Raw genomic sequence first — 19529 nt, 5'->3', positions numbered from 1 at the left:
CCCCCCCGTGGCCGCCCCGCCGGGGTCCGCAGAGCGCGGAGAGACGCTCGGAACCCGCGGTGGAAACGGCGCGAGAGGCACCCACGGGCGGCCACGGGAAAAGCGCACCAAGTGCCCCCTCCGCACCCCGCCGATGGTCTCGCCCGGGCTGTGGCTCTGCAGTGGGGGGGAGCTTCGGGCGCGCTCCCCGCATCCCCGGTACCCGGCGGTCGCCACGGCAACGGCATCCCGCTCCGAGCATCGCTGGGATGGGGGGAGGGCGGGGTGAGGCTGCTGGAGAGTTTGCGTGGGGCGCGGAGCTCCCGACCCGACTGCCCTCGTCCCCCAACCCTCCGTGCTGCCCCCGCTCACCTCCGCGGAGCCATGCGGGCACGGCGGTACCCCGAGCGGACCGGGAGTGCCGGTCCTGCAGAGACCCTGAGAGCCGCCGCACCGCGGGCCCGGCCCGGAGTTGCCCGCGGCGGAACCGGACGGGCAACATTCCTCACACCGTCATCGACACCGGCACTGCCCTACCGCTACCGCGAGGGGACACGAAACCGGAGAGCCGGGGACAAATCTGCGGGGAACGGAGAGCGGGGAATGGCGATTCCTTGATTTGGGCACTGCGTCCCGCAGTCCTCACACCAAGGCACGGTGCTGCGGACAGCTGGGCAGACGGCAAATCGGCTGCGGCGGGGGGGCTCCGCACGGCGGCTCGGAGCTGAGCCCTGCCTGGAGCTGAGTGGCAGCGCAGCACCACGGGGCTCTGCCCTGGGCCCTCTGCTGCCCAGCATCTGCTCTGTGCGCACGGGGCACCGCCAGGAGCAAGCGATGGCACCGGCCCTGCTCTGCTCCGCGCCTGCCGAACCGCGTCTGGACGCTGCTGCCGGTTCGGGGAAACGCGGGCGCAGGAAAAGACTTGGCCCAGCGCCCCAGGTTCCAGGCGGGCCCTGGGGACGGAGTTCAGGATCCGAGCACCGGGAAGCACTTCTGCACACTGAGGGGGCACAGAACGTCCGCTGCTGCCCACGGGCTGTGGAGTTTCCCCCCACGGAGATCTCCCAAAGCTGCCGGGACACGGAGCCGGCACCGCTCTGGGTGTCCCTGCCGGAGCAGCGCCGGGCCTGAAGCCCTGAGAGATCCCTGCCAGCTCCACCAGCTGGGAACCCTGCAAGGAGGGAGCTGCAGAGGGACCGGAGCTCGCTCAGCCTGCGGGAGAGCTTCGACCCAGCGGCGACCCACCAGCTCCCATGGGAGGTTATGCGCAGCCAGAGCCGGGCTCTGCACTGTGCTTCACAGCAGAACCAGAATCCACAGGCAGAGCTGGGAGCACAGGGTTCAGGCTCCATCCGGGGAAAGGCTTTCCCCACACCCAGTGCAGGGGTGTTCAATACAGATTTGGGTCACTGCTGGGTGTGCAGCCCGGTCTGACCCCACAGCTGACCCCACTGTGGATCTCTCAGGGTCTAACAGCCCCCCACATCCTGCCCAGCCCCGCACCCCCTCCAGACCCCTCTGTCCCGCTCCCTTCACCTCCGGTACGGTAGAGCTCAGGCTGACCCCCGCGGCCCACACTCAGTGCCACTTTGCAGCCTGGCAGGAGAGAAGCAAAGGGACTGGGGGGGAGGGGGGGGGGTCTTGTTCCATCCCGTCCCTGCACCGCGCGGGGACAACAAAGAGCGCAGTGATGGGCCCACAGCTGTGCTACGGAGGTGGGGGGAGCGGGAGGGGGGCACGGGGAACATTGCGGGCAGCGGGTTCGGGTGGGTGGGGGGCGGTGGAAGCAGCTGCGCAGTCAGCAGCCCGAAATTCCGCACCCCCACACCTCACCCCGCACGCCGCCCTTCGCGTTCCGCGCTGCACATCCCACAGCCCGCAGCCCGGGGAGGGCAGGAGGAATTCCAAAGCATTTATTATCGTCACACAGAAGCACAGGGGAAGATAAAACCCGCCGACTCTCAGCTCGGGGGGGCTCCGCGCTCCGCCCCGCCCGCCAGGCGCCGCAAAAAGCCGAACAGCGCCGGGCCGCCCGACGGCGCGGGGGCAGCGCGGCGGGATCCCCATCGAGAGAACAGCGCGGAGAGGCGGGAGGGGGGCGGGAGGGCGGAGGGAGGCGGGTCGGAGAGGAAACTCTCGGGCCGCGGGGGTTCGGGGCCGCCCCGCAGCTCGGGCAGCGCCGGGGCCGTGTTCCGCCGGAGCAGCGCCGGAGCGGCGCGGAGGGGTCGGGCGGATCCGTCGAGCTCCGCGTCTCGCAACGAGCACGTGGCGACGGAACGCCGTTTGTCCCGCTGCAGTTCGAGCTGCTGCCGCCGGCGCTGCGACTGCTCCCGGGCGCTGTTCTCCTGCGCGGAGACGGCGTGAGGGCGGAGCGGGGCGGCCAGAGGCGGCGTGAGGGCGGGCCGGGCCGTATTACCTGCACGGCGCTCAGGAAGCGGCCCGCGAAGCCGTGCAGCACCGCACACAGCTCCCGCAGCGCGCCCGGCGCCGCCTCCTCGCAGTAGAAGTCGAGCGCCGCCGCCGCCGCTCCGCACATCCGATCCCTCTCCGCCCGCACCGCTCGCAGCTCCGCCTCCGCCGCCCGCACGAACGGCCGCAGCCCCGCACACAGCGCCGCTCCCGCACCCCGCGCCTCCGCCACGCGCGCCGACAGCCGCCGCAGCTCCGCCTCCACCTCCGCCTCTTCGATCCTACGGGAGCGCCGCGCTCAGCTCCGGGACGGCCCCGCCGGGCCCCGCGCGTGTCCGCGGCGTTACCCGCACCGCGAGGCCGGGCCCACGTGCGGCAGTTTGCTCGGGAAGTCCAACAGGCGTCGGTCCGTCCGTGCCGCCTCCTGAAGGGAGCGACAGGGATGTGACACGGACACGACAGGGGCACGACAGGGAACCACCACGATAAGGATGCAATAGGAGCATAAGACGGACATGTGCGACGGGGACACGATAAGCGCGTGGCGGGGACACGGCAGGAGAGCGACAGCGGCCCCGAGGCGTCCCCTGGGGCAGGCGGGGCCGCGGCCCCGAGGGCAGAGCACGGCACGGCACCGCACGGCAGGTTGTGGCACTGCCTGTCCGCGGGGTCGGCGCAGAGCAGCGCGCACCGCACGGCTCGAAGCACCGCGAAGACGGGGCGGGCGGGACCCAGCCGTGACACCGGGCTGAGCGCTTCCGTCTGAAGAACAAAGCTGGGGGGGTCCGGAGGTTGCGCGGAGCCCCCCGTGCCGACGATGGGGGAGCGACTGCCCCAAGCGGGTGGAACGGAGCGGTGGAGGGAGGGTGGGAGAAAGGCAGCTGAGCGGGGCGGACCGCGCTCCGTGCGGGGGATGCGGCGTGGGAGCGACCTTGGGCCGGGCCGGGGAGGAGCGGCATCCCACGGATGGGCGCTCAGCAAAACTCGAGCGAAAGACGGAGCCGGAGGGCTGAGCGAGTGGAGCTGCGGGATCCCCCCACGCAGCCGGTCCGGAGCGGACCCACGGGTGCGGAGCGGGATTCCCGCATCACGGAGCGACCCCTTTCCCCCCTACCCCCGCCACCACCCGTTCCCGCGGGTGCTCACCATGGCCACGAAGTGCAGGAGGTCCACGCCCGGCACGTTGGCCCTGGTGTCGGGCAGCCTCCGCAGCGAGGCCAGGCGAAACCCGGCGGCGCTGCCCGCGTAGCCGCCCTGGGGCAGGACGCGCGGTCACGGCGGCCGCGGGGCCGCGGGGTGGGGGCGGGCGGGGGCCGCTCACCGCGTTCAGGTGGTTCCCCGCGCTCAGGACGAGATGCAGAACCGCGTGCAGCTCCTCGCACCGCACCACCTCTGCGGGGGGCGGGCGGTGAGCGCGATGGGGACGCGGCCCTCCGCCCCGACCGCAGCCGCACGCTCACCCTCGGCGGCGTCTGTCAGGATTTGGATGGAGGCGCGGAGCGCGCTGAGCCGCGGGGAGAATTCCTCCTGCAGCACCATCAGCTCCAGGCGCTGCGCGTAGCTGCGAGCGGGAGGTCGGGGTGGTGCGGCGAGCGGGACGGTGCCCCCGGCCCCTCGTGCAGCCCCCCCGGCTCCCACCTGGGCACCTCCAGCAGCAGCAGCATGAAGAGCTCGGGCTCGGGCAGCTGCTGAGGGCAGCCAGAGAAACCGCGCAGCCGGGACACCTGCGAGGGGGGGCGGAGGAGCCGGCAGTCAGAGGGGGCCGCCGGGGGTCCCCCCCTCCCCGAGGCTCACCTCCACGGGGCCGGGCAGCAGCCGGGACAGCTCCAGCAGCAGCTCCGCGCCGTACGGCGCCCCGACGCCCTCCTCGACGTCCCGAACGATCTGCCGCACCGGGCTGGAACAGCGGGTCAGCACCTCTCAAGGGGCACGGAACCCCTCCCAGAAGCGGCGATTCTCTTCGAGGGGACGGGACCCCCGAGGAGCACGGACGTTCTCGAAGGGATGGAGCCCCCGCCGCGCGCCCCGTTCTCGGGCACGGTCCCGTTCCGTGTCCCCGGGACGGGACCGGGGGACTCCGAAACCCTCTGGGGGTCGGCGGGTGCCCACAGCCCCGCTCACCGCTTGAGCTGCTTCAGGAGGACCCCGAGGGCGATGCTCCGCTTGGGCTCCAGCAGCGCTGCCTGCGGGTGCGGCGCGGTCAGAGCGCGGGGCGCAGCAACGGAGACGCGGCGGTCCGGCCGCCTCTCACCACGGGCGGCGGGCGCTGCCCCGGGGACGCTCCGCGGGGCTCCCGGAACAGCGACCGCAGTCGGGGGAGGTCCAGAACCGGCGGGGGGGTTCGCGGCGCCCACACCGAGCGGCGGCCCCGCACCCGCGCCGCGGACAGCGGCTCCCAGTGCAGCGCCCGCAGCCGCTCGCCCCGCACGGCTGCTGGGGGGGAGGGCAGCGCCGGGGGGGGCGGCGGCGGCGGCGGCGGCGCGGGGCTGCGCTGGGAGTCCATGGCTGGGCCGGGGGGGGGGCTGAGCGCGGCCGCCCCGCTCCTCTTACGGGCTCGAAACGGCCCCGCCCCGCCTCGGCTCCGCCCCGGGAGGATCCGGCGCCGGCGGGGCAGAATCACGGAGTGGTTTGGGTTGAAGGGAGCTCAAGGATCACGAAGCTCCAACCCCCACCAATGCAGGGCCACCAACCTCCCCATTTCACAGCAGCTCAGGCTGCCCAGGGCCCCATCCAACCTGGCCTTGAACACCTGCAGGGATGGACGGGGCATCACAGCCTCTCTGGGCAGCTGTTCCAGCACCTCACCACTCTCTCTCTAAACAACTTCCCCCTCACATCCAACCTCCAGCTGCCCTCCCTCAACTCCAATCCATTTCCCCTTGTCCTGCTGTCATCTCCCCTTTCCAAGAGCTGACTCCCCTCCTGTCTGCAGGCTCCCTTGAGGCACTGCAGGCTGCACTGATGTCACCCCGCAGCTTCTCTTCTCCATGCTGAACAAGCCCAGCTCCCTCAGCCTGTCTTTGTAGGGAGGTGCTGCAGCCCCTGATCACCTTTGTGGCTCCTCTGGACCCTCTCCAACAGCTCCCTGTCTTTCCTGTGCTGGGGGCTCCAGCCCTGGACGCAGTGCTGCAGATGGAGCCTCACGAGGGCAGAGCAGAGGGGGACGATCACCTCCCTGTCCCTGCTGGCCGCCCCCTGCTGATGGAGCCCAGGATCCCGTTTGCTTTCCGGGCTGCAGTAGGGCGGTGCGGTACGGCTCAGGGGGCCGCAATTCGAGCTCGTTCCGGGGCAAAAGCCCGACCCCCGGCACCGCTGCTGCCGGCTGCACCAAAAGGGGCCCACGAAGGACTTCGGCGCAAGGCTGGATGCCCCGCGCCCCCTCCCGCTCACAGCCTCCCAGCCGTGCCCTCACTGCTCTCCCCGTCCTGTCCCGAGATGCATTTTCTTCCTTGCACTCCTCCTATCCGGCCTCGGGCGCTGCCACGTTGCGAGGCAGCAGCTGATTGCGTTCAACCTGGTGCCAGACTCTGCACTGGAGATTATTAACACAATAATTTGTCCCCCTCTCTTCTGGTCCCCCTCATCCACGGTGCTCTGGCCGGAGGAGGCGGCCCCCCCCAGTGCTTACAGGGCTCCAGCCCACCACAGCACCCACAGCCAAGGCAGCAAGCCTGGTGTGGGCTGGGGAGCATGGGGAGCCCTGATGCTGTGCCCCACAAGGGTCCCAGTTCGAGCCCCACAGAGGGAGCAGTGGGGCAGGAGCTGCAGCCTGCAGCAGAACCAGCGACAGGCCTCCAGCAGTCACTGGCATCCAGGAACCCCCCCTACCCAGGTCTGGCTGTGCTGTGCACTGAGGGAACCACACCACATTATTCTCATCCACGCTATTTTATTCTGATCTGTACTGTTTTATTCTGATCCATATTGTTTTATTCCGGAGTCTTACAGAAGTGGGGAGGGAAGAAGAGGGTCAGACCTTCACCAGGAAACAGGGGGAGGAGGGTGTCAGATCCAGACATTAAATTACCAGGAATTAAATTAGCAAGAAAAACAAACCGTCTTGTCTCAGGAGAAAGTGCCCAAGTGCTGCACATGGCCAGGGCTAGAAGCAACACTCAGCTGGAGCAGGACGAGCTCCCCCACCCCGGGACAGCAGGCAGAGCCCCGGCGCCGCAAGGCAGAGGTGCAGCCGCACCGCGCACGGACCGGCGGCGTCCTGGGATGCGGCCACCTTTGGTCCTTGGTTTGAGTCCCCACCCCCCCTCGGGGTGCCTGTGGGGCTCAGGGAGTGGGGCTGCCCACCTGCCTCCAGTGGGATGGGAGCGTAGCCCCCCAGAGAAAGCGGCCTTCAGCCCAAGGGCCGTGGCCAAACCCTCCTGTGTCCACCCGTGGGAGCTGGCGAAGCCCCGGCCAGGGGTTGGGTGCTGAGGCCTGGGGACGGCCAGGCGCCGCCGGCCCATCGCTGAGAGGAGTGTAGTGTGGGGGTAGGGGGACCGGCCAGGCTGGGGGAGTGCAAGAGCAGCTGCCTGGGAGCACCAGGGCTCAGCCGGAGGGGACAGGGCGGGCCTGGGGGTAGGAGCAGACAGGAGCCCCAGGACGGGACCCCGTCCACCCCTCTCCGGGTTCAGGAGGGGACCCGGGAGTCCCAGCGCCACCCCTCTGCAGCTTCGTCTTCATTTCAAAATAAACATTTTTTTTGCTGGGGGGTGGTGCCACCTCCTGCCTGGCCCCGCAAAGCCCGCCTCAGAGCAGCGGGGAAGGCAGCTGGGACACGTGGAGCCACACGATCTCCTGCACCACGGGGAGACGGTGGGAGGCTGTAGCACATCCCTGTCCCACAACGGTGCCTGGTGGGGTCTGAGCAGCCCAGCCCGGGGAGGGAAGCTTCTGGCCCTGCAGAGTCCTGGGAAGGCACCCACCATCCCACCGAGGGGTCTGCGCTGGGAGGGAGAGCAGGGCTGGGCAGGATGGGACTCTGCCGGGCTGGGGGAGCTCCCAGGCAGGGGAACGGGCCCGCTCAGAGCTCCACCTGCCCCTAGCCAGGTCCCTGCCCCCTTGGTGCCCCCTGCTGCAGCAGGGCCAAGGTGCATCCCCAGCTCACCGCTCGTGACTGCGGGCTGGCCCTGCACCTGCGCTCAGAGGTCCCAGTTACGGTCCATGGCTTCCCCGGCTGGGGCACGAGGTGGGGCAGGCTGGGGGGCTCACTGCTCCTCCAGCCAGGAGGGCTTCTCAGCACCAGGGGTCTTCAGCTTGATGTTGAACTGCTTGAGAGTCTGCTCCAACTGCTGCTGGTTCCCAGCGAAGTAGGCAGAGATGGCGTTGTGAAAGAGCAGGAGCTGCTTGTGCATCACCTTGATCTGGGGAGAGCGGGAGTCAGCACACAGCCACCCAGCCCCACTGCCCAGCACCTCGGGACGGCAGGAACGGGCCAGGACAAGGTCTGCCCAGCTCAGAGCTGCAGCAGCCAGCTGGGAGGCGGTCACCCACCACAGGTGGAAGGCAGGAGCACGGGTGCCCACCCACCCTTGCCCTCACAGCTCCCTGGAAACGCATCGAGCAGCAAGGCTGCGCAGCCCGCAAGGCAGGCCCAGGGACACGCGCGCACAGCAGAGCCCCGTCCCGTGCCCCGCGGCCTTCCCCACCTTGTTCTCCTCCAAGAACTTGAGCTTGATGGCCACGTCGGCGCGCAGCTTTTCGTACTTGTCCTTGTGGCTCTGGAACTGGCTCTGGGCTGCATCCAGCCGGCACAGGGTGCTGGCATCCCGGGGGCCCATGCTCAGCTCCTCCAGGTCCGTGCGGTACGCGTCGTACTCCAGCCTGTGCAGGAACCCTGGCAGTCAAAAAGCGACAGAGCGGCGCCCCCAGCACCCGCAGCCAGGCCTGCAGGCCACACTGCTGTCCTACCTGGCTGTCTCGTACTGCTTAACTGTCATGAGCGTGTCCTCCATGGTCTTGTTTACCAGCGTGTTGATACTGGACACGAAGAAGTTAACAGCTCCCAGTAGCGTTTCCCCATTCTTGCAAAGCAGTTTCTGTGTTTCTGCATTGTAACCGAACTCCTCCTGGTGCGGGGAGGAAGGTGGGTGAGGAGCTGGGCAGCCTGCGATGCCCCCGCCCTCCTATTGCCTATTGCCTTGCCCCAGCCGTGCCAGGAAGAGCCAGCAGTGAAAGCCCCCCACCTCTCCCCAGCCCCACACCAGCCACAAAGCACGTCTGCCCTCAGCCTCCTCCCGCCTTCCCTCACGTGCCCAGGGGTGCCAACCCGCGGTGCTGCCCAGGCCATGCTGCAGAGACCCCGGGGTCAATTTGGTTCTCCTTCCCCGGCACGGCACAGACAAGGCACGCGCCACAGCCCCCCCGGGATACCTGCAGCTCAGGAGACTTCTGGCTGAGGTCCGCAAAGGCATCCCCCAGAGCGTGCTGCGTCTGCACCAGGCTGTAGAAGTGGTTGGTGAGAGCCCGCGCCAGCTGCAGCACGCACTCGTACTTGCGCTTGGTTTCGCGGAGCAGCTCGATCTGCGTCTCCAGCTCCAGGTCCACCGTGCGGGAGCCCCGGCCGAACCTCTCAGAGAGCAGCTGCTTGGTGCACTGCAGGCAGAGAGGTGGTCAGGCCCCGCTCCCTGCCCGGCCCCAGGGCTGCACTGGCATCCAGATGCGCCCCTCCTGCGCCGCAGCTCCCTCAGCCCCCGCGCAGCTCTGCGCCCCGCTGCGACGCACCTTGTATGTGTTGATGCCCCACTTCTTGACAATGTCAAACTTCTCCACGGCGATCCCACGGACAACCTCCTCTCCTCCGACCGGTGGGCCGGGGTGAGGCTGATGAAGCCCAGAGCCTGGAACACAGCACACCGACGAGACTCAGCACGGGGCCTGCACACAGGCCGGGCCGCCCGCCCCGCATCGCAGTGCCCTCAGGGCCTGGGCCTGACACAGCGCGAGCAAAGCGGGCTCCTGCTGCAAATCCACCCTGGGCAGCCCCTCATGATGCGGGCAAGCGGCGCCTCCCCGCCAGTCAGCACTGCTACCAGGCTCAACAGAGCCCTCGGTGCTGCGATTTGTCATCTGCCTGCAGCAAGCAGGACTTGGCCTCTCGCAGAGGAGAACCTGGTCCCCAAAACCTGTCTAGACATTGATAACCAAGGCCCCGGTGCTGACAGCAGTGGCTGCTGCCTTCGTGGCAGGTGCTGCCCCCCCATCTGCTTGAGGAGCTGCTGGCAGGGACGGCCCTGCATGCCTGGCCTTGGTGCTCCCGTGCTGGCAGTGCTCCTCGTGCTCCTGAGCACGGTACGGCTGGGGGAGAGGCCAGGCAGGCACACGGTGCATCCCACAGCCAGGCACAGCTCAGCCTCATTGCCTGGTGCTCCGTGGTTTGGAAGCGCCGTGCGCGACCCCAGCACAAGGGCTGAGAGAGGCCACAGCTGCCGGGGGAGGCACACATCGGGCTGCCCTCCACCGCAGCGGGGCGGAAGCTGACCCTGAGAAACACAGCACACATCGGGTGCCTTAAGCCGGGGCCAAAGGCCCAAGCCTGAGACAGGAGGGCTGAAAGGCTGCGTGGCACCACGGGGCGGCTGCAGTACCTGCTGAAGCACCGGCCTGGCTGGCCATCCTGCTGGCGGCAGATGCACTGGGGGAGATGGATGGTCCTCGGGGTGAGTGAGGTTGGACAAGACAGCCTGGAAACGGAGGGGCTGGCAGGAGGTGAGCAGGGAGGGAAGAGGTGGGGCGGTGTGAAAGGCACGAGGGCAGGAACAACCGGGTCACAGGATGAGCGTGCAGGAAGGATGGCAGCAGGGGAGCAGACGAAAGAGTGATGTGAAATCAGTAGGCACAGATGGCAGCTGGACAGACAGCATCGCAGCAGAGGCACCCAGGCTCCTCTCCTGCTTCCTCCCCGTCCCCAGGCTGGTGTCAAGATGCCACCAGGCTGAGAGCTGGGCCAGGCCAGGGCTGACAGACACAGGGAACCACCGCACCATGTTCCCCCCACCACAGCAGGCTATCAGCAAAAGCCCATCTCCCCTCAGCCTGTGTCGATTCACCTGTTCAGCCTGGCACAGCACAGAAGGGCCGTGGTGAAAACAGCTGTTTGCAGCAGATGGGCCAAACTGGCCAAGAGCTGGGACAGAAACTTGTGTGAAATGGGAACAGGGTGAGAGTGACAGATGGGGCAGAGCTGCTTTGGCTGAGCTCACTGTGGCTCCAGGCGTGAAGCAACAGCAGCTCCCCACAAGCCCGTAGATACCATCCCTGCAGCACGGAGCATTTACAGCCAGGCTCAGAAGTGCCTGAGGCTCCCAGGCTGGCAGCAACAGCAAAAATGGGGCATTAAGGCAGAGTCTGGGGCTCAGCACCCCTCTGCCCTGTCCCCCTCTGCCTGAAAGGTGTCTGTTGGGCACAGTCACCACAGCTCAGCCACTGCTGTGCATCTTCAGGGCTCCTCCCCAGCACCAGAAGGATGCCCAACAGCTGAGCCCATGCATCACAGACCAGGGCCTCAGGAAAGCAGAGCAGCTCCCTCAGCGGAAGCCCTGCATCTACACAAGAGCCAGAAACCTCCACAGCTGCCTGTAAGTCTAGGGCACGTGTAGGGTAGGGAGTGCAGCTGGGTGGAAGTCACAGCCCCACACCAGCAGGTGGGTGGCAGCAGTGCTGTGCACTGGGGCTGTGAGGAGGCTGTGACTCAGGACAGCCTCAGCTGGGAGCAGAAACACTGCGACTGGTCCTGTCCAAGGGTGCAGCAGGGTGGCCTGTGCTGTGCTCTGCTCCTCGCCCCCGGCACCGAGCCCTTCCCTAAGCCCTCCACCAGGCCACCCAGGCTCACACCTCTCACAGCCTTGTCCCCATGGAAGCTGTCATACCTTTGATGGCGCTGGTGGGGATGATGCCCTCAGCGGTGCCCCCGTAGCCGCCAGACACGATGCTGGTTTCGTTGAGGTTGGGCCCTGATACCATCACTTGCTGCAGGTCCTGGGGGAGCAGAGCAGAGAGTTGAGGCATAGGGACAGGCACCCGCTCCCTGGCAATGATGCGAGTCCCAGCCCAGCCCCACACCTGCTCCAGGCCATCGTCCTCAGGCAGACTGCCTGCATCCCCGTTGCTGCTGATGGGGATCTCCATGGTGGCAGCTTTGCTCATGATCCCATCCGACATTGTCAGGGCCTGCAGGGATGCAGAGGCTGTGCACGGGGCCGGGCCGCTCCGTGCCTCTTCGTCCTGCCGAGGGAGGGCCGCGCACCCTACAGTTCCTGGCGCGGGGCCCGGAGCCGGAGCCAGGAGCCACGTCCGCAGTGCGAGGCAGGGCCGCGGCCGGACCGGTCAGACCGGATTCCAAGCATCAGTGCACGCTCTGGGCCGGCCCCGAGCGCCGTTACCTCGAGCTGAGCCCGCGGCTCGAGGCCAGCACGAAGGAAGCTCCGGGCCCCTTCCGGGGCTCACAGCCGCCGCTCGGACCCCAACCGAGGCACGACCCCGGGGAGGAGGAAGAGGAGCAAGAGCAGGAGGAGGAGGAGGCGGCGGCCGGCGGCAACCCGAGCATCCACGGCTGCCAACACCAGGCAGCACCGGATCGGGGCCCGGAGCCGCAGGGCCGGGTTTCTCACAGCGCGGCCTCTGGCAGGGCCGGCTCCGTTCGGCGGCCCCGGGACTCCCAGGCCGGCGCCTCCCGGGACCCGGCGCGGCCGCCCGCAGCCCCGGCCTTTACCCCGGCCCTCCCGACCCGGCCTCGCCCACCTGCACCGCCCCGGCCCCGCTGGGCCCCCCGACCCGGAGGCTCCGCTGCCCCGATTCGTTTCGGCCCGGACGCGCCGGAAGCAGCGTCAGGATCCGCGCGGGGGGTGCCGGGAGACGGAACCGGAGGTGACGTCAGATTTGGCGCCCCGGGCGGAAGTGCCGCGGGGCGCGTGCGCGTCCTTCTCGGAAGTGCGGCGCGGCGCGGCATGGAGGCAGCGGCGGCTGAGCAGCAACAGCAACTCCGCAGCGTGAGGGCGGGGCGGGATGGCGCTGGGTGGGGGCGGGCGGCTCGGCTCGGCTCAGCTCAGCTCAGCTCAGCTCGGCTCGGCTCGGCCGTGCGGGCCCTGTGACCGTGCGGGCCGCTGTTTTGCAGCTGCGGGACTTCCTGTTGGTGTACAACCGCATGACCGAGCTCTGCTTCCGCCGCTGCGTCTCTGATCTCGGTTACCGGCTGCTGTCGCGGCGTGAGGTGAGCGGGGCCCGGCCGGGGGGTGGCGGTGTGCGGCAGGGTTGTGCTGAGCCGTGCTGAGCCGCTCCGCCCGCAGGAGCGATGCCTGGACGGCTGCGCCGGGAAACTGATCCGTGCCAACCACCGCCTGATGGGCGCCTACGTGGCCCTCATGCCCAGCATCGTGCAGCGCCGCGCCGCCCGCCTGGAGGACGGCACAGAGCGGACGGCACCGGACGGAGCCGAAACGCCCGCGGCCCGCGCGGCTCCTGACAGCTCTCCCGCGGGGCCCTCAGGCACGTAGCGGAGCCGCGGGTCCGGTGTGCCTCCGTGGCTGTGAGGTGGGTGCGGAACGGCCCGGGCCCGGCACGGCTGCCAGCGGCACGGCCGGCCCCCTAATGGCAGCCTCGGTGTGGAGCGGCAGAACTGCTGAGCACCGCGGCCGGACCGCGCAGAGCCCGGTTCTCCTCTGCGTCTGCACCGGCAGCCAGGCCTGCCCACCCCGGTGGCCTCAGCCAGCAGCAGTCTGCCAGTGCTGCGGGTAGAAAGAAGGGAATCAGTAGCAGCTGCTGCTCTGGCCAGGAGCTCCCGGCTGAATTCTCTATTGCTCCAGCGCCGGGCTCTCACTCTCCAGAACTGAGCCTTTTGTATCTGTAGGACATCATTTCATGGGGCTAATAAAACATTTCATGAGTGTTGTGCTGTTAGCGTGGCATGGAGGCACACAGATGTTGCTCCACAAGTACCCCTGCACAGTGCATCCTGCTGGGGCAAGGGCACCTTCCCCTGAGCGAGGGCTCACATTGCTCCACTGCTCCTTCTAGGAACCCTTCCTTACTCTGTGTCCTTGCTGCGTCAGAACAGGCTGCAGGCTCCCATCCCTGCAGGCATTCAAGGCCAGGCTGGATGTGGCTCTGGGTAGCCTGGGCTGCTGGTTGGCAACCTGCACACAGCAGGGGTTGGAGCTGGATGAGCGCTGTGCTCCTCTGCAACCCAGGCCATTCTAGGATTCTATGATATGATCCTATGATCAGGATGCTCTGTTCTCTAGCTTCCTCCTGATGTGTTTAATTGGCGCTTTGAAGCACAGACAAATGCACACAGATGTAAGGTCTTTAATTGTCAGTAATCAAGACAAATTGGAATTCACTGCTTAAGCTATGGGAAAAAAACAAAAATCTGGTTAAAATTGCAGCCCCCTAAGATTGTTTTCTACTCTGTGGGCAAGGTATGGATTGGATATGTTCTCTAGCGAGTGCATTAGCTGCCAGGGGGAGCACCAAGCTGCACCACCCACCAAGGTGGGCTCCTGCTGCACCCTGCTGCACCATCTCTGCCCTCCTCTCACAGCATCCCAGGCACAGCCCCACTTTGGGATTTTCTCCTCTCACAGGAGGCAGCCTGTGGCCACAGACCCAGCTGTGCACAGGGAGCCAAGGCCGTGGCTGCCGGCTGCGTGCAGATAGCAGCTGTGTGGGAGGAGGGCTGGGAGCTGTGTGAGCAGAGCCAGCTGTGAGCAGTGCCAGCTGTGTGAGGTGCCCACGGCACTGCAGTTGGTCGGTGCTTGAAGGTGGGGATCTGAACAACCCAAATTTGGGAAGCAAAGGCAGGCATAGAAGTGAAGGAGCTGGGCCGTGCCGATGGCTACACAGGACAGCGGTGCACCAGGCCTCTTGAGGAGCCCTGGGTGTACAGGGAGGGATGCTGCCCTGCACTGTCTGGGCTGTGCTGGGCTGCTGGAGGCAGTGTTACTGCACGGCAGATTCCCTTTGCTCAGCCCCAGCTACGGTGTGCGTCACTGCACATGGGGAAAGCCTTTCCTTTGGGTCTACCCTTGTGATGGAAAGGCTTCCTTTGGGTCTAGCAGCAATTTTCCACGTTCAGCACTATGTGATGTACAGCCACAGCCTATTTGTGTCAGTGGAGAGCTGCACCCTCCTGTCCTGGCGCAGTGCAATGTGACACAGTGAAGTCTGACATGGCACTGCACTGCACAGCACTGCACTGCACTGCACAGCACAGCACTGCACTGCACAGCTCTGCACAGCTCTGCACAGCTCTGCACTGCTCTGCATGGCACGTCTTGCCCCATCTGCAGAGCTGTTGCCTGGTGTTGGCTGAGGCTGCTGTGTCGTGCTGTGCTCTGCCAAGGGACTCTGCTGCCTGTGACTCATCTGTGCTGACTGCCAGCCCCCAGCCCCTGGCCTGGCCCCCATCCCAGCTGTGTTCCCTTATCCAGCCCATACTGCACCAGTCTGGCTGACGTACGCTGGGACTGGAAAAAGCATTGCCAGAATGAACGTACATCAAATCTGCTGTGCTCGCTGCTGCTCCCCCTAAACACACTGCAGTGTGCACTTCAGCCACGGTGTCTTTGTACTTAGTGGGCTCTGCTGCATCCTTCTTCCATTAATTTATAGATTTGCTTTTTGAACAACGCTGTACCTGCAGTCAGGTTGTCGCATCCATAGCTGCACTTCGTGTGAAAACTGCTCTGCCCTCTGCCTGTGCTGCTGAGCCTTCCTGCAGCCTTCAGCCCCGAGAGAACAGACAGTGGACTCTTCCCCACCCTGTGGCTTTGGGGACCTCTTTGGTTTGTGCAGCCTCAAATAAATGGGTCTCCTCCCTCTGCAGGCTGCTGCTCAGACCGTTCTGATGTTCTGTGCCTCTGCCATCTCCTGGAAGCTTTTCCCCCAGAGGGTGGTGAGGCAGTGGCACAGGTTACCCAAGAAGGCTGTGGATGCCCCATCCCTGCAGGCATTCAAGGCCAGGCTGGATGTGGCTCTGGGCAGCCTGAGCTGCTGGTTGGCGACCTGCACACAGCAGGGGGTTGAAATTAGATGATCGTTGTGCTGCTTTGCAACCCATGATTCCTCCGTGCAGACCCAAATTCACACTGCTGAGCTGTGCCCTGTGCTCTGCTCTGCTCCTGCCCTGCCCACAGTTACAGCTGCGATGTGACCTGGAAGGGAAGCAGACACCTCCTCATTCCTTTTGGACGTCAGGTCCTTGGGAGCTCCACTGCTTGGATAGCAGGACGGCTGTAAATGCAGAGGCCCATGGGCTGAGATAAGGGCAGTTTGCACACGAGCAGAAGCTGTGTGTGAGTGAACAGAACGAGGAGCTGCTCGGCCCGTCCCTCGCACAGCAGCGGCTGCCACACAGGAGGCGCCGTGGGGACAAATGCCAACCCTCTCCATGTCCTGTTGGCTCTTATTGCTGGAGCTCAGTGTAAGCACAGCTCAGAGCGTTACCAGCATTACTCACAGCCTGCCCCAAAACGCAGCACTATGCCTCCAGCTGGGAGGAAAACCGCAGCCAAAAGCAGGAAACACACGGTGCATCACCTGCATCCCCCAGTGCCACGTGCACACAGCCCCCAAACGCCCCCAGGGATGGAGGCCCCACCGCTGCAGGCTGCCCCTATGCTGACAACCTTCTCCTTAAAGAAACTCCTCCTCGTGATTGATGAAAGCATCCGCAGCACAGCCTGGGCTGAGTAGCTGTATATGTAGGAATCAAATCCCTGCTCCTGGATTCTTCAGACAAGTGATCGGCTCCACAGCCTCCCCCAGACCTCAGAGCTGTGCCCTCCGTGTGTGTTGATGCACCGCTGCATACAGGGGATCCCCTCATGCTTCCCTGGAGCTGCTGGGTGCTGTGCTGAGCCGTGCTGCGTGCTGCAGAGCCCAGGTGCACGGTGCACAGTGTGCACGCTGTCGTTTCGGTGCCATCTGCTCATTGCACACGTGGGGGCTTCTTCCCCACTTTCGTGGCATTGCTTTCCATTTCCTCTGGGCAGCCTGCTCTGCTGGTTGGTGACCCCGCACACAGCAGGGGGTCGATACTGGATGAGCATCGCGCTCCTTTGCAACCCAGGCCACGCTGTGATTCTGTGATTCCGCACCTCCGGGCGCTGCCTGCAGCCGGGCGGCTCTGCTGGATGCGGGACAGCCGGGCTCCGAGCGCTCCGGACGGCGGCGGAGCTCCGTCTGCAGGCGGAGCGCAGCGCGGACATTCGCTCACGTTTGCCAGGTGGCACCGCGGCCAAAAATGGAAGCAGACCCCGTTCCTCCATCCGTAGAGCGGCGTTCCTCGCAGCACCGGCAGGGCTCGCTCTGGCGTCGCGATGAGGCTCCGAGGAAGCTGTGAGGGCGCTCCGGGCAGCCGGGAGCCGAGCGCCGGGCCAGGAATGCGCGGCTCCGCACGGCGCTGCCCTTCGCCTTCCGTCTGCGAATCCCTTTGCTTCTCCCGCAGCCCCGCTCGGGGTCACCCGCTCAGAACAGCTCTCAGCTGCCCGTTTCGCCGCTTTGTGTCCTTCGTTCTCTCCTCGTTCTCCTTTGCTCTCCCGCAGCCCTGCTGATCCCGAGCCGCGCGCTCGGGGCTGCGATGCCGTGAAGGGCCGCTCGGTGCGCGGGCACAGCGCGTGGGTTTGCAGGTTCCGGCAGATGGGACACAGAGGGTTTTTCTCTCTGGCTGCGAATCGCCACCATTGAGGCGGATTTGTGCTCGTGGCCGCCGCCCGCGCAGCAATTTGTGTGCAGCGTGGAAGCCGAGCCGGCGCGGGACATCGCTGCGGACATCGCTGCGTGCCGGGCGCTCCTGCGGGCTCCGCAGGGGAAATGAGTGCCGCGAACACACGGGGTGTGCAGGATGGATGGCGAGGGCAGAGGGGGGTTGGCTTCAACGGGACCCCGCCGTGAGGAATCCGATGCAGGGAACCCATGGCAAAGATCCCGCTGTGCTGGTCGGCAGCCTGGGGGCGCAGGCACAGCGCACAGCCCAGCCGGGGCAGTGCATGGACGTGGGCTGATGTGAAGCCAGTGTGTTTGAATTCTATATGCAGAGGCTGGAACCAGCTGGAAAGGAGAACATAAAAATAAAGGGACGTAAACTCACAGCGTTTGACGTCAGCTTCCAGTTCTGGACAGGACTGAGCAAATTTGGGTGTGTGTTCTGAATCCTCGGCTATGAGGTGTTAGTTTAACTTGTTACTCACTGCAGCACAGAGCTCTGAGCTCCCACTGAGCTGCAATGGCAGCGCTGATAAAAGCAGGATCCGTGTCCTTCTGTCTGTCTGCACTTTAAGCAGCCATGAACACTGCACACAGCGTTCTGGGAGCAGGTTTTGGCTCCAGACCCATTGCCTCTGTGTTTACTAACACTGTGCAGACTGAGTGCAGCAACAAAACGCGGGGTTTGTTAACAGCCAGTCCTGCTGCAAAAGGCAGCGCAGAGATTTACTGCCTGCTGCTCCGCGGGAGAGCGAGCACCGATGGCTTTCAAGGCCAACGAGGAGAGGAGGAAGCCCTGAACAGGGCAGGGGTGGAGGCCTGGGGCCGAGATGGAAACTGAACCTGATCCAACCCACTGAGGAAGGGGGGCACAGGAGAGCACGGCGGTGTTTGTCACAGTGGGGTTATGTGGTGCCGTGAGCTGGGACACTGGGGGGAGACAGGAGGTCAGAAACAGGGAGAACAGAGCAGCAGTTGTGTCCCTTGGCTTGGGTAAAGGGCACAGCAGGGCAGCGCTGCGCTGGGCTCCAGCAGCAGGGCCATACAGGGCAGTGCTGGGCTGTGGAGACTCCTGCAGCAGGGCCATGCTGAGCACCACTGAGTTGGGCTCCAGCAGCTGTGAGAGCAGCACTGCTCCATAGTGGGCTTCAGCAGCAGCCTGGACCCTTGGAACACTGCAGCCTCTGGGCTGTAGAAACTATTTTCCATGGCCTTTCTCAAGGGCTCCACGAGGTCCAACAAAACCATTTTCTTTCTTTCTTTCTTTCTATTCTATCAATACCTCCTGCTCCCATCCAGTACCGGTGCCCACGGATCCCACCAGCCCACAGCATGGAGATTGCAGGAGCATCGCTGTGCCTGCCCTGGGTGCATGCCTGGCATAGAAACATAAGGCTGCTCACAGCATCACAGAATGGCACGGGCTGGAAGGGACCTCAAGGATGATGAAGCCCCAACCCTCCTGCTGCAGGCAGGGCCACCAACCTCCACATTTAATACCAGACCAGGGGCCAGGAGATAAAAGAGCAGTGGAGAATAACCAGAGCAGTGCTGCAGCCCCTGCTCTGAGTGAGGCTCAGAATGGCAGCAGGGCTGAGCTGGGGCACGGAACAGCTGTGACCCCAGAGCAGGCAGAGGTGCACACTTCAATCCTGCCCAGTTCCCTGCTCTGCCCACAGCTGTGTAGGCAGCACTTGCACCGATGGTCCACCCCTGAGCACAGCTTGACAAAGCAGCATTGTGCAACACGAGTTACTTGAAACTGATTTCAAAGAAATGTACTTGCTGGAATGCCACTTAACAGCCCTCTGCAGCTCTTGTCCTGCCTCACTTGCCAAGAATCTGAAGTTTCACAATAGCAGAAGCTGAAAAAATCTCCTCAGTTTCTTCATCCTGGCAATGCTCTCCCATAGAGTTTAACGAAGGCTCTGTGCAGCTGTGCCAAAGTCACCTCTTGCAATGCTGGCTGCCCCCGCAGCGAGCACAAACAGCAGCTGCAGGCAGGTGGTGGCACTCAGAAGGGAGCTTTCTCTGCAGCACCTTTGGGGCTGACACCCATCGGGTTATGGCACTGCAGGGGTGATCATCTGAGGCATCATCACTTGAGACATCTGCACTGGCTGCTGCATTCATCAAGGTGTTTCTCCATGGGGATGGGAGCACACGTTACCAAACGCCTGCACAGAGCATCGCTGCCCGCTCTATGGTCACTCATGTGGATCACAGCATCACAGAACGGTTTGGGTTGAAGGGAGCTCAAGGATCACGAAGCTCCAACCCCCCACCAATGCAGGGCCACCAACCTCCCCATCTCACAGCAGCCCAGGCTGCCCAGGGCCCCATCCAACCTGGCCTTGAACACCTTCAGAGATGGACGGGGCATCACAGCCTCTCTGGGCAGCTGTTCCAGCACCTCACCACTCTCTGAGTAAAAGAGAGAAAGTAAA

The 19529-nt window shown here is 65.3% G+C and overlaps 3 protein-coding genes across 4 annotated transcripts; 2 read left to right on the top strand and 1 right to left on the bottom strand.

Annotated features, from left to right (window-relative positions):
• Positions 1-6260: 6260 nt before the first annotated feature.
• On the bottom strand, positions 6261-12225 carry ARFIP2 (ADP ribosylation factor interacting protein 2). Of its 2 annotated transcripts, XM_042892670.1 has the most exons (9): positions 12121-12225; positions 11443-11550; positions 11250-11358; positions 9969-10079; positions 9106-9221; positions 8755-8976; positions 8293-8450; positions 8031-8205; positions 6261-7745 (listed from the first exon to the last, which is right to left on the bottom strand). In XM_042892670.1, exons 2-9 carry the CDS (start codon positions 11539-11541, stop codon positions 7590-7592), a joined length of 1146 nt encoding a protein of 381 aa, XP_042748604.1. In that variant the 5' UTR covers positions 11542-11550; positions 12121-12225; the 3' UTR covers positions 6261-7589. The 2 variants fall into 2 exon arrangements, with proteins under 2 accessions (XP_042748604.1, XP_042748605.1); XM_042892671.1 differs by lacking the exon at positions 9969-10079.
• On the top strand, positions 11559-12250 carry LOC122192167 (MAPK-interacting and spindle-stabilizing protein-like). The gene is made up of 2 exons (XM_042892669.1): positions 11559-11945; positions 12008-12250. The coding sequence occupies exons 1-2, from the start codon at positions 11559-11561 to the stop codon at positions 12248-12250; spliced, it is 630 nt and encodes a 209-aa protein (XP_042748603.1).
• Positions 12251-12288: 38 nt separating this feature from the next.
• TIMM10B (translocase of inner mitochondrial membrane 10B) lies at positions 12289-13275 on the top strand. The gene is made up of 3 exons (XM_042892672.1): positions 12289-12368; positions 12494-12589; positions 12666-13275. Exons 1-3 carry the CDS (start codon positions 12327-12329, stop codon positions 12870-12872), a joined length of 345 nt encoding a protein of 114 aa, XP_042748606.1. The 5' UTR covers positions 12289-12326; the 3' UTR covers positions 12873-13275.
• The last annotated feature ends 6254 nt before the right edge of the window (positions 13276-19529 follow it).

This window comes from Lagopus leucura, unplaced genomic scaffold (assembly GCF_019238085.1).
Source record: "Lagopus leucura isolate 7727_CA_CO unplaced genomic scaffold, USGS_WTPT01 239-1_obj-0_obj, whole genome shotgun sequence".
NCBI lineage: Eukaryota > Metazoa > Chordata > Aves > Galliformes > Phasianidae > Lagopus > Lagopus leucura.
Note: the sequence above shows the minus strand (reverse complement) of the source record. Positions and strands in the feature narration are given on the sequence as shown.

What these genes read in the sequence shown, in the direction of transcription:
- ARFIP2 (XM_042892670.1), bottom strand. Translation starts at nt 11,541, where the DNA reads ATGTCGGATGGGATCATGAGCAAAGCTGCCACCATGGAGATCCCCATC. An exon ending in AGGACGATGGCCTGGAGCAG is followed by an intron (nt 11,359 to 11,442) that starts GTGTGGGGCTGG and finishes CTGCTCCCCCAG; the next exon opens with GACCTGCAGCAAGTGATGGT. An exon ending in CCAGGCCGGTGCTTCAGCAG is followed by an intron (nt 9,222 to 9,968) that starts GTACTGCAGCCG and finishes GCTGTGTTCCAG; the next exon opens with GCTCTGGGCTTCATCAGCCT.
- LOC122192167 (XM_042892669.1), top strand. Translation starts at nt 11,559, where the DNA reads ATGCAGAGGCTGTGCACGGGGCCGGGCCGCTCCGTGCCTCTTCGTCCT. An exon ending in TCCACGGCTGCCAACACCAG is followed by an intron (nt 11,946 to 12,007) that starts GCAGCACCGGAT and finishes GGCCTCTGGCAG; the next exon opens with GGCCGGCTCCGTTCGGCGGC.
- TIMM10B (XM_042892672.1), top strand. Translation starts at nt 12,327, where the DNA reads ATGGAGGCAGCGGCGGCTGAGCAGCAACAGCAACTCCGCAGC. An exon ending in AGCAACAGCAACTCCGCAGC is followed by an intron (nt 12,369 to 12,493) that starts GTGAGGGCGGGG and finishes GCTGTTTTGCAG; the next exon opens with CTGCGGGACTTCCTGTTGGT. An exon ending in GGCTGCTGTCGCGGCGTGAG is followed by an intron (nt 12,590 to 12,665) that starts GTGAGCGGGGCC and finishes CTCCGCCCGCAG; the next exon opens with GAGCGATGCCTGGACGGCTG.